This window comes from Podarcis vaucheri (genome assembly GCF_965113315.1).
Source record: "Podarcis vaucheri genome assembly, chromosome: 16".
Taxonomy (NCBI): Eukaryota; Metazoa; Chordata; class Lepidosauria; order Squamata; family Lacertidae; genus Podarcis; species Podarcis vaucheri.
Genome location: NC_138754.1, coordinates 2404444 through 2414760, shown reverse-complemented (window position 1 = coordinate 2414760; position 10317 = coordinate 2404444). Strand labels below are relative to the sequence as shown.

Genomic DNA, 10317 nt, shown 5'->3' with positions numbered 1-10317 from the left:
GGGAGTTTGCAGTTTCCTGCCCCCAGAGGGAAAATCTGATCATTGTCCTTTGTTTCAGTCCATGCTGAATCCACTCCCATATGCAAGTTCTTTGTGATCTTGACGGTCTTCTGTCTAGGACCATCAGGGTTGGCATAGCAACTGGGCAGGGCTCCTGTGGATGTGCTGGGATGGTGAAGGGATTATGGCTGACCAGAACCAAGCCACCCCCCCTTTGATAGTCCTTGTCATATGGAGTAAAATAAAAATGGAACACTGCAAATCCGATGTATGGTTGATTTTTCTATGAATTTATAACAGAAATGTGGCGTATGTAGTGTGTGAGTGTGAGTGTGTGTGAAGTTTGTACAAACAGAATGATTGGGGGGGGGGGTTCCTGCTACAAGAGGAACTCCCCTAGGAGGAATGATTACAGCATTTGGGACTTCTTATCACCTTTGTGCTCAAAGGATCTCCCCTGCCAGGAATGTTTTGCTGCCTCTGCAAAGGAGAAGGTGGTTTGTGGCCTCCCGCTCCCCATTCAGCACCCAGAAACCAACTGGGTTGGCGGTTATCGGACGCTGCCAGTGGGGCAGTTTCTACCACCTCACATGACGTCAGCATGCCAGCTTTTAGGGGGCTCAGGGCAGGCCTCGCAGTACACAGAACTCTGCAGTGTTGGCTGGTGCCCATTGCAACTGGTCAGAGTCGTCTTTCCCATTGGTGTTACTGGTGCATTGCGCCAGGGCGCCAGCCTCTCAGGGGCACCCTAGCGAGTGGGGGAGCTGTGCGGCTTTGCCAGCAGCCTCCCCTTTCGCTGCATACCCACCAGATGTGCCCTGCCAACTGTATGGCTGGCAGATGCGCAGCTTCCCTCCCAAGCCTCTGCATCTGCTAAAGATGGCCCTGATCCTGGTCGTCGTCATCCTCCTGCTTCCTGGCGAAAGGCGATGTGCAGCCTTCCTGGGTGCCCTGACACTGGAGAGCATGTCCGCCAGCACGTTTTCCTGCTTGATCGCTGCCACCACGCCGGGGATTGGGACGGTGGGGGAGGCAGAGGACATTTTCCACTGCCCCCTCTCTTGTTTTGGAGTTGCTGGGGAGGGGGCATCGGAGGGATCTTTGCACCACGGCGCAGGATATGCTTAAGACTGTCCTGTAACTGGTAGAGCGGAAACAGGGCCGGATTTAAGTTTGATGAGGCCCTCAGCTCCTGAAGGTAATGGGGCCCTTTACATGTCCAGCTGTCCTTTGTCCACAACAAATTGTCGCTGTTTTTTGTGTTGAATATATGCTAAATAGCAATTTACGGACCTAATAGCAGTTTGAAAGCACGTCCAAGTGCAAGTAGATAAATAGGTACCGCTCTGGCGGGAAGGTAAACGGCGTTTCCGTGCGCTGCTCTGGTTCACCAGAAGCGGCTCAGTCATGCTGGCCACATGACCCGGAAGCTGTACGCCGGCTCCCTCGGCCAGTAAAGCGAATAAGCGCAGGAACCCCAGTCGGCCATGACTGGACCTAATGGTCAGGGGTCCCTTTACTTTTACTTTACTTCTAATAGGTATCTAAAGCCATTTGCACATAACAGAACATGTATTTTATCAAAGTAATTGTTGAACTGATATACAATTAAGAAGAAGTATATTAATAGTGACATAAAACTAAGAAGAAGTGTAGTAATAGTGAAATAATTATTAAGCCCTAACTTAAAATGATTTTTTTATTCATAACAAACTACAAGCACTCTTTAATATTAGATAACAGGCACAACAGCTTGACCTGGAACTCAAATGTTTTGCCTCCTGAACACCGCAAACCTGGAAGTGACTGTTCCGGTCTGCAAACATTTTTTTGGAACCCGAACATCCGACGGGACTTCTGATTGGCTACGGGAATTTCCTGCTGCCAATCAGAAGCTGTGATTTGGTTTCAGAATGTTTTGGAAGTCGAACGGACTCCTGGAACGGATTCCGTTCGACTTCTGAGGTATGACTGTACTGTCTTTGAATCTGGAGCCATGGATGGTATCCAATCTGGTGTTTTCCTGAGGGGAAGAGTTTCACCCGTTCTTTATGCATTAGAGACTTATTTTTAAATTGTTAAAAAAAGGGGAAAGTTCAGAATTTTGGGGCAGGGGCCTCACATGGCCAAGTCCTCTGGCAAGAGTGCAGTCAAATGCTTCCATCCGGCTGCTTTGTACAGAAAATAACGAGACCTTTGTGTTTAACCCATCTGTTTTATTGAGAAAAAAATAATATATGAAGAGAGGGTCTCTCGCTTTTCCGTGTCGGATGTGGCTTGTGTTTTGGAGACTCACAGAAGTGCTAGATTTTGGAATGTTTGGGAAGACGTTGGTCTTGGCTCGGAAAGGCCAAGAAATTGGGGTGTTTCATGGTTTTGGGGGGACACCAGCTGTGGGGGATGCCAGCACCTGGCTGTGGCAGGCCTGGGCCAAGCCCCCAATGAGGTTCAAGAACTCGCCAAAGTCCAGCTGTCCATCGTTGTTCATGTCGAGCTTCTTCATCATGCGATCGAGGACGCCCGGGTCTTTCTGATTCTGAAAGGCAGGGAGGAGTTTTGGATGAGGATTCACTCTGCATAAGGCTATACAACACACACACACACACACACACACACACACACACCATACATTGAAAGCACCACGATGCCACAATAAACAGTCATGGCTTCCCCCAAAGAATCCTGGGAGTTGTAGTTTGTTATGGGTGCTGAGAGTTGTTAAAGGTAAAGGTAAAGGGACCCCTGACCATTAGGTCCAGTCGTGACCGACTCTGGGGTTGCGGCGCTCATCTCGCTTTATTGGCCGAGGGAGCCGGCGTACAGCTTCCGGGTCATGTGGCCAGCAGGACTAAGCCGCTTCTGGCGAACCAGAGCAGCGCACGGAAACGCCGTTTACCTTCCCGCAGGAGTGGTACCTATTTATCTACTTGCACTTTGAGGTGCTTTTGAACTGCTAGGTTGGCAGGAGCAGGGACCGAGCAACGGGAGCTCACCCTGTCGCGGGGATTCGAACCGCCGACCTTCTGATCGGCAAGTCCTAGGCTCTGTGGTTTAACCCACAGCGCCACGCACATCCCTGAGAGTTGTTAGGAGACTTCAATTCCCCTCCCGGAGCTACAATTCCCAGAGTTCGACCGTGAAGAGGGACTGATTGTTTAACCCAGTGGTGTCCAATCTTTTGATGGTGAAGGGCTGGCCAAAAGGCCAACCAAGGTTTTGTTGACCTTTTTTTTTTTAGGATTGGAGTTGTTGAGTTTTTTTTTAGGGTTTTACCCCAGGATATAAATTGCTGCAAGGGCCGGATTAAATTGACCAGTGGGCCGGATTAGGCCCCCAAAACGGACTTTGGACATGCCTGGTTTAACCACTCTGGGAATTTCATAGTCTGGGAGTAGAAATGACCGCTGTGTTCTGCCCCTTTCTTGAGCAATATAATCTGAGTTCCAGAGTGTTCCTGCATCCTCCGTCTAAGTTTAAATTTATATATTTTTAAACTGTTGCTATATCTGTATTGTCCCTGTTATACCTAATTGCAAATTCAAATGTATCACTATCGTGTTTTATGACTTCCTTGATATTGTATGAGGGCTGGAACTGGTCTGTGACTGTAATGATAAAATTCATTCATTCATCCTCGGTTATCTTTGGTGTGTGTCCCCTGATTTCTTTGATTCCTTCTCGACCTTCCCTCCCTCTCTGGCTCCTTGTCTCTACGCTGGTCTGTTTCTACTTTCTCGCTGTGGGAAAGTCAAAGAAAGATCTGGAGGTCCATCGGTTTATAGTTTTGACACAATCCCAGACCATGGATGCTGGTAGGCTGGAAGGAAGGGAGCCCAGCAGTAGGTGGCGCCAGAGTGCCGATGGCAGACCAATTCTAGTTTTGTTCCCACCCTCCTCCCTGTTCAGTCCTAGAAGGGGTCAATGCTGAGACTGAGGAGGAGAAAACTATAGCTAGCCCCACCCGCTGGGCTGGTCAGAAGTCAGAAGGCAGGCAGAGGTTGGTGGGGCAAGGCCCCATTCGCCCAAAGAGACCAACCTTCTCTGCTCCAGAACCTTTGGAAACCATACCTTGCTGAAACTCGCCAGCTCGGTGTTCATGAAGGTCAGGAACTCCCTTTTGGACAAGGTACAGGCGTTGCCATCCCGGCCAGCGTAGCGCTGGAAAACGGCGAGGAGCGATTCGATGCAGCGCTCTGTTTCCGTGGGACCGACGGGGTACTTGGACGACTGGAGGAACGAGAGAGCGATTTGTTTTGTTTTGTTTTTTTAAGAGAAGAATAATACTTTATTTAGAATTCAACAATAACAAAGGAAAACACCACAGTAATTGTTACATCAATTCATTACAATTCACCGATTTTAACAATATACACGGTAAATAGCAATAGAAAAATTACACAACATCACTTTCGACTTACTGAAGTTTTCATATTACACTTTTATGGTTGAAAAAATTAAAGGATTTCAGTAGGAAGCTATGGGCCATGTGCTGATCAGAAACGAAGCAGGAGCTTAATTTTTTTTATGAATACAGTGGTACCTCTGGTTGCGAGCAGGATCCGTTCCTGAGCCCCGTTCGCAACGAGAGCAGAACGCAACCTACATCTGCAGGTCGCGATTTACAGCTTCTGCGCATGACGTCATTTTGTGCATCTGCACATTCATGTGTGGCGAAACCCTAAAGTAACCTGTTCTGTTACTTCTGGGTTTCTGCGGGACGCAACCTGAAAACGCGCAAACTGAAGCGTCTTTAACCCGAGGTATGACTGTAGTTGGATGTTAATCAGTGAATACTATATTTAGCTGTAAGACACAGAACCAGAAGTATTTTAAAAAATCTTTTCCCCTTTTCTTTTCTCTTTTTCCTTTATTTTGCTCTTTTTCCTTGTTAGATTAGATTTTTAAAGTATTTCTTTTATTCTGATGTACAGTGGTACCTTGGTTCTGGAACTTAATCCGTTCTGGGAGTTTGTTCAACTCCCAAAACCGTTAGAAAATGAAGGTGCGGCTTCTTATTGGCTGCAGGAACTTCCTGCAGCCAATAGGAGGCCGCGTCGGACATTCAGCTTCCAAAAAATGTTCGCAAACTGGAACACTCACTTCGCGGCGTCCAGGAGCTGATCTGTTCGGGAGCCAAGCCGTTTGACAACCGAGGTTCCATTGTATTATAAAAAAATACTTCGTATTGGGTATCAATCTCTGTGTATGTACAATTTTGCAGCTGCAAATGGTATTGAAAACAGGTTTGCAGATAACCACCCTGATATTATTATCTTTAATGCATAATAAAAGGAACATCTGGAAGCAGCTCACCTCCTTAAAATCTGTGTTTGCACTGGATTTGAATCATTTGTAAATCTGAAATTGTTTTAATGAAGAACATCAGAAGACTAGGCCCAATGGCCTGCCTTGTCTAGCATTCTGTCCTTGCCGTGGCCGCATACCCCCGAGAACATAGGACTCTGGATCAGGGGTTGGCAACGTGCGGCCCATAGGCTGGATGCGGCCCACGAAGACCGTTTTACTGGCCCCATGAGCCACCCCTGAACTGAGCTGCCTGCTAAACCAGTGCGGGTTCTCAGCGAGTGGCGCCGGAAATTGCGTCTGTGCACGCGCAGGTACTGGAAATTGCGCCTGCGCATATCCAGACGCCGAAAATTGCTTCTGTGCAGGCGTGATTTCCGGCATCTGGGCATGCGTAGATGCAATTTCCGGTGCCGTGGACTTGCGCAGACGCGATTTCTGGCATCTGGGCATGTGCAGAAGCAATTTCCAGCTCCATAGACATGTGCAGACGTGGTTTCCAGCATTGCGCTGTGCCAGTCCGCTCCACGGATGATCTCCGTGGGAGCGATCCGGCCCATGGCCGGTACATCTTGCTGACCCCTGCTCTAGATAGACTGCCTCTGGACCTGGGGGTTCCAGAAGGACACTGGAAGACCCTGGCTGGATTGGTCTAAAGGGGGGGCATCTAATCCAGCCGGAACCAAGCCCTTTTCCTACCTGATATTCCCAGTAACTAGGAAGCCTTCTTGCTATCAAATAGGACTCTTGGCAGAGCTGGGTTCAGATTCTCGCTCGGCTGTCAACCCATCTGTGTCTCTCAGCCTAACCTCCCTCTCCAGATTGTTGTGAGGATGAAATGGGGAGGGGGAAGAATTGTGCATGTCCCCCCCCTTGAGCTCCTGGGAGGAAAAAGGTGGAACAGGTACGCAGAGAATAAATTTAGACCAAATCCAAAGAAATACAAGGTGCCCTCATTACGCACCCTCTAGTGGCCTTAAGTGTCCTTACAGCCTCTGAGTGAGTGAGAGAGAGAGAGAGAGAGAGAGAGAGAGAGAGAGAGAGGAGCCCTGGGGCAGAGATGGGGTGGGGTGGCATGGGGGGGGGTGTTCATGGGTGATGAGTCATTTTTGGGAGCTGCTCCCGCGCTGACTCTGCCCTGCCAAGAAAGCCTGTGTGAAACGGCCTGTTTGCTCAGAGCAGAGGAATGAGCGGACCCAGTGGGCGGATGGGAAACTTGGGTGGGTCTGGATGAAATTTGCGGGTTGTGTCTCGGGGGGGGGGGAGTTTGGAGGGGAGGAGAAGGAGGCAAATGATCCCTTGGGCCTCCTTTCCAGCCTAGCCATTTTTTCCCCCTTGTGTGACAAAAACCTGGAAGGCAGAACATCGGAATCAGCCTTCTACTGAGTCAGGATCTGCCTAGCTCAGTCTTCTCGGCACTGACTGGCAGCTGCTTTCTAGGGTTTCGGGCAGCCCTACTGGGGGTTGAAGCAGGGACCTTCTTGCATGCAAAGCGTCAGCCTTAGATATGCCTCTTCTTCCCCCCAAATTAAAGTAAGATTCTAGTCCTCATGGTTCCAGGTAAAAGGGTTTTGAAGGAGGGGCATTAAAGATGCCCAAGTTTTTATTTTTGCAGGGGATGTAGGAAGCTGCCTTATGCTGAGACAGGGCACTGGCCCATCTAGCTTGATACTGTCTACACGGGCTGGCAGCATCATTCCAGGGTTCCAGGCAGGGGAGATTCCCCGCCCTACTTGGGTCCTCTGGCATGCAAGAGAGAGGCTCTATTGGAGCTGTGGAATTTCTGCAGTTACTAATTTATGACTTGGGGTGTCGTGAGGAATTGAATAAGGACTCTTCAGTTGTGATTCCTTCCCTTCGAACTCTAAAATTCCGCGATTCTTTAAACAGGGGCAATCAAATAGGGGAAAGGGCCATTCCTCGTGGATTCAGAGCTCAAGGTTCCCTGCCAGGTGAGGAACTCTCTCTGTTGGGTTTCTGCCTGCTGGAAGCGCAGTTAGGCTGCGAGGAAGTTGGCAACCCCTCGGATGAGCCACGCAGAGGACAGGAACAGTTGGCATCATTGGGGGCGGGGGGGGGGGGGGAGAGCATGTTTGAAAGGGAAGTATGACGAATAAGCATTTCTTCCTCATTCTTCCAGCCGCTATTGTCTCCTAACCCCCATTCCCCGGAAATGCACGGAGCTAAAATAACACGGCCTTTTTCGGCTGAAAGAGGAAAGTTGCCAACTCTTCTCAGCGCTTCTGTAATCCAATATCCTGGTGGCTCAAGAGAACAGCAGGCTAAGATCACAAGAAGAGCCCTGAATTTGGATCAGGCCCCAAGGGGGCCCATTTAGTCCAGCACCCTGCTTCTGGCAGTGGCCAAATACCCTCTGGGAATCCAGATAGACTGCCTCTGGACCTGGAGGTTCCATAAGAACGTCAGAAAAGCCCAGCTGCCAGATCAGGTCCAAGGAGACCCGCCTAGTCCAGCAACCCTCCCTACTTGCGAGTCGCAGCAACTGGTATTGAGAGGCTTCCTGACTCTGAAGGTGGAGAGAACATGGTTTCACTTCGGTGCAAAATCGCCACCCCCTTAGGCCTAATCATAGTAATAATAATAATAATAATAATAATAATAATAATTGTAAACATTTGAAAACTGAAATGTTTTGTAATGTGAAAAGAAGGACCTGCTTTACATATAAAGAAGTAATTGTCATAAAAAAGAAGAAGCTTTAAGGTAAAAAAGTGATTATAGAAATGCGAGAATCTAGCAAAAAATGTTTGGAAGTCAGAAAGAGGGGGGAAAAGTCAGTGCTCAGTATGAGCAATGTTTTATGTTATAGATTTGTGTAATGAGATGTAATTAAATATGAAAATTCAATAAAAATTATGTGTAATAATAATAATAATAATAATAATACATTTTTATTTATACCCTGCCCTCCCCAGCCAAAATTGGGCTCAGAGTGGCTAACATCAAGTGTACAACACATTAACATTAAATTGGGCAATCAATTAAAATACATCTTACAATCAGATCATGATCAGAATAAAATCCAATTGGATGGCAACCTGCAGATTAGGGTTAGGAACATTGTTCGGGGCCCAGAAGGAGTCCAGAATAGATCCATGGCATTACCGTGCCCAATGCAACAGCTCTTCTGCTTGCTCAACTCAATTGGGCAATTTTATTTATTTGACTTTTCTGTGGGGAAAGACTACAGCAACAGCCGACCACCGAAAGGAGGCTTGGCCTTCTCTGCGTTTTCAGTAGCAACTTGTTCGAGGTAGAAAACTGAAATATGGCACCCTCCCGGCACATGTGCGCCCAAAGCAAGAGACGGAGAGCTCAGTGCGCTGGTGTGGGAGATCAGCCTTGGGAGACGCTCAACAGGTGAAGCTTTTAACAGTAAGGCGAAACAGCACCGGGGCAGGATGTACCTGATGCATACCCCTCCTTGCACAGATTAAATGGCGGGTTGTCGTCTTTTCCTTCGTGGTAAAGGTGCCCATGCCACGTGGCAGGCAGAAATCCAAGAGGCCTTGCTGTGCACGCATGCAAGAAACGAAAGCTTCACCTGTTGAACAGCTGCCAGAGTGGGAATCCTGTTACATGCTGATCCCTCCCTGCCCTGGGATCTGTGACATTTTGCTGGCCTCAAAATGCTCATCGTCCTCTACAGCGCATAGAGGCGCACAAGCTGATGTGCTGTGCGCTATGGGTGTGTGCATGTCTCGAGGTGGCAAATGCAGCCACGCCCTTACCTAGGTCTCCCTTGAGCACAACTGAAACTAGCCGGGAATGGTTCCAGAGGTCTTTTCTTATGAAAATAATGCCAATTTTTGACCCTGACTGAGTGGTTATGGTGGGATCCAGCCAGGTCTGTGGCCTGCAGCCCTTTGAGGGAAGACATGTATCTCAGACGTCGGGCGTGCCTGCCATGTTTCAAAGGCACACCTCTCTCCAAACATCAGAGCATTTCCCCCCAGCTCACTGGAACTCGGTTCTGGCCCCTCTCGTTGCTATTATAAGAGAACAAGGGAGGTGTTCATGGTGAGATGTAGGCAGGTCATTTTTCTAGAAAAACAGCACCGGCAAACACCATGGCCATGCATGGCTCTCTGGCGCATAGCTATGCGCCGCCATGCACTGCCATGCGCCGCCATGCACCTTCCCTCCCCAATTGAAATGTTTGCTGCAGGGAACGTGCGGCGTCTTCCATGCGACAAACACGAACGAATGAGGAAAACTAGAATTGGGGCCCGCAGGGCTCAGCCATGCGCCATGCGTGTCTTCCAGGAGCCTTGATTGGAGAGGATGAGCTCCCTGCCAAAGCCCTTTCCACTCCCCGCTTTGCCTCCCCACCAAACGGAAACAAACTTTCTGGGCCTGCTGTCTCGTTAGAAAAACTGGACGAGAGTTCTCCCTCCCCTGTTCCTGCGCATCACGGCACATAAATCCTGCTGCCCTCTTGCAAGGAGTGCCAAGCGCCGGGGCGTCAACTTACCATAGTGCTGGTAAGTTGTCAGTCGATAGGACGCAGAGACTTGGCTGGCCGGCCGCTGAGTTGGAAAGCTAGCTCTGAGAGAGGGATTTGATGTGCAACGGGTGGCTCTGTGGCCCCTCCCAGCCCGGCCAACGCCCTGCTCCCCCCCCGTTAAAAAGATGGCCTCCCCCTTCCCCTCCTCGCTTGAGCAATTGCTTTGAAATGACAAAGCCAGACTTGCCTGTTTGGAGAGCATACAAGCCCCACCTTCCTTATTCGCTCAGGAATGTGAGACGGAGGCAGGAAAGTTTGTTTCTCTTGGCTTCCCTGTTATCTCTCCACACACCCCCTTCCCTCTTTCTGTATATATAAATTTTCTGGTTGCGGCGCTGTGCAGGCAGGCAGGAATCCAACAGGCGGGGCTCCCCTTTTCTCAGAGTCAGGGGAACTCTGAGAATCAGCTTCTCAGCTAAAGCCTCCATTCAGCTTGATCAAAATATCTTCCAGATGACCACCTTTAGATATTCAAAGATATCTAG

General features: G+C 49.1%; 1 protein-coding gene and 1 long non-coding RNA gene across 2 annotated transcripts; both read right to left on the bottom strand.

The window, feature by feature from the left end:
- Positions 1 to 2195: 2195 nt before the first annotated feature.
- S100A11 (S100 calcium binding protein A11) lies at positions 2196 to 9950 on the bottom strand. Its single transcript, XM_082202653.1, has 3 exons — positions 9800 to 9950; positions 4069 to 4227; positions 2196 to 2536 (listed from the first exon to the last, which is right to left on the bottom strand). The coding sequence occupies exons 1-3, from the start codon at positions 9800 to 9802 to the stop codon at positions 2369 to 2371; spliced, it is 330 nt and encodes a 109-aa protein (XP_082058779.1). The 5' UTR covers positions 9803 to 9950; the 3' UTR covers positions 2196 to 2368.
- LOC309520750 lies at positions 6561 to 7908 on the bottom strand. Its single transcript, XR_014214373.1, has 3 exons — positions 7831 to 7908; positions 6805 to 7783; positions 6561 to 6736 (listed from the first exon to the last, which is right to left on the bottom strand). It is a non-coding gene; the product is annotated as an uncharacterized lncRNA (long non-coding RNA).
- Positions 9951 to 10317: the final 367 nt, after the last annotated feature.

Coding starts and splice junctions, on each gene's coding strand:
- S100A11 (XM_082202653.1), bottom strand. Junction 2,537..4,068: donor AGCTGGCGAGTTTCAGCAAG/GTATGGTTTCCA, acceptor CCTGCCTTTCAG/AATCAGAAAGACCCGGGCGT.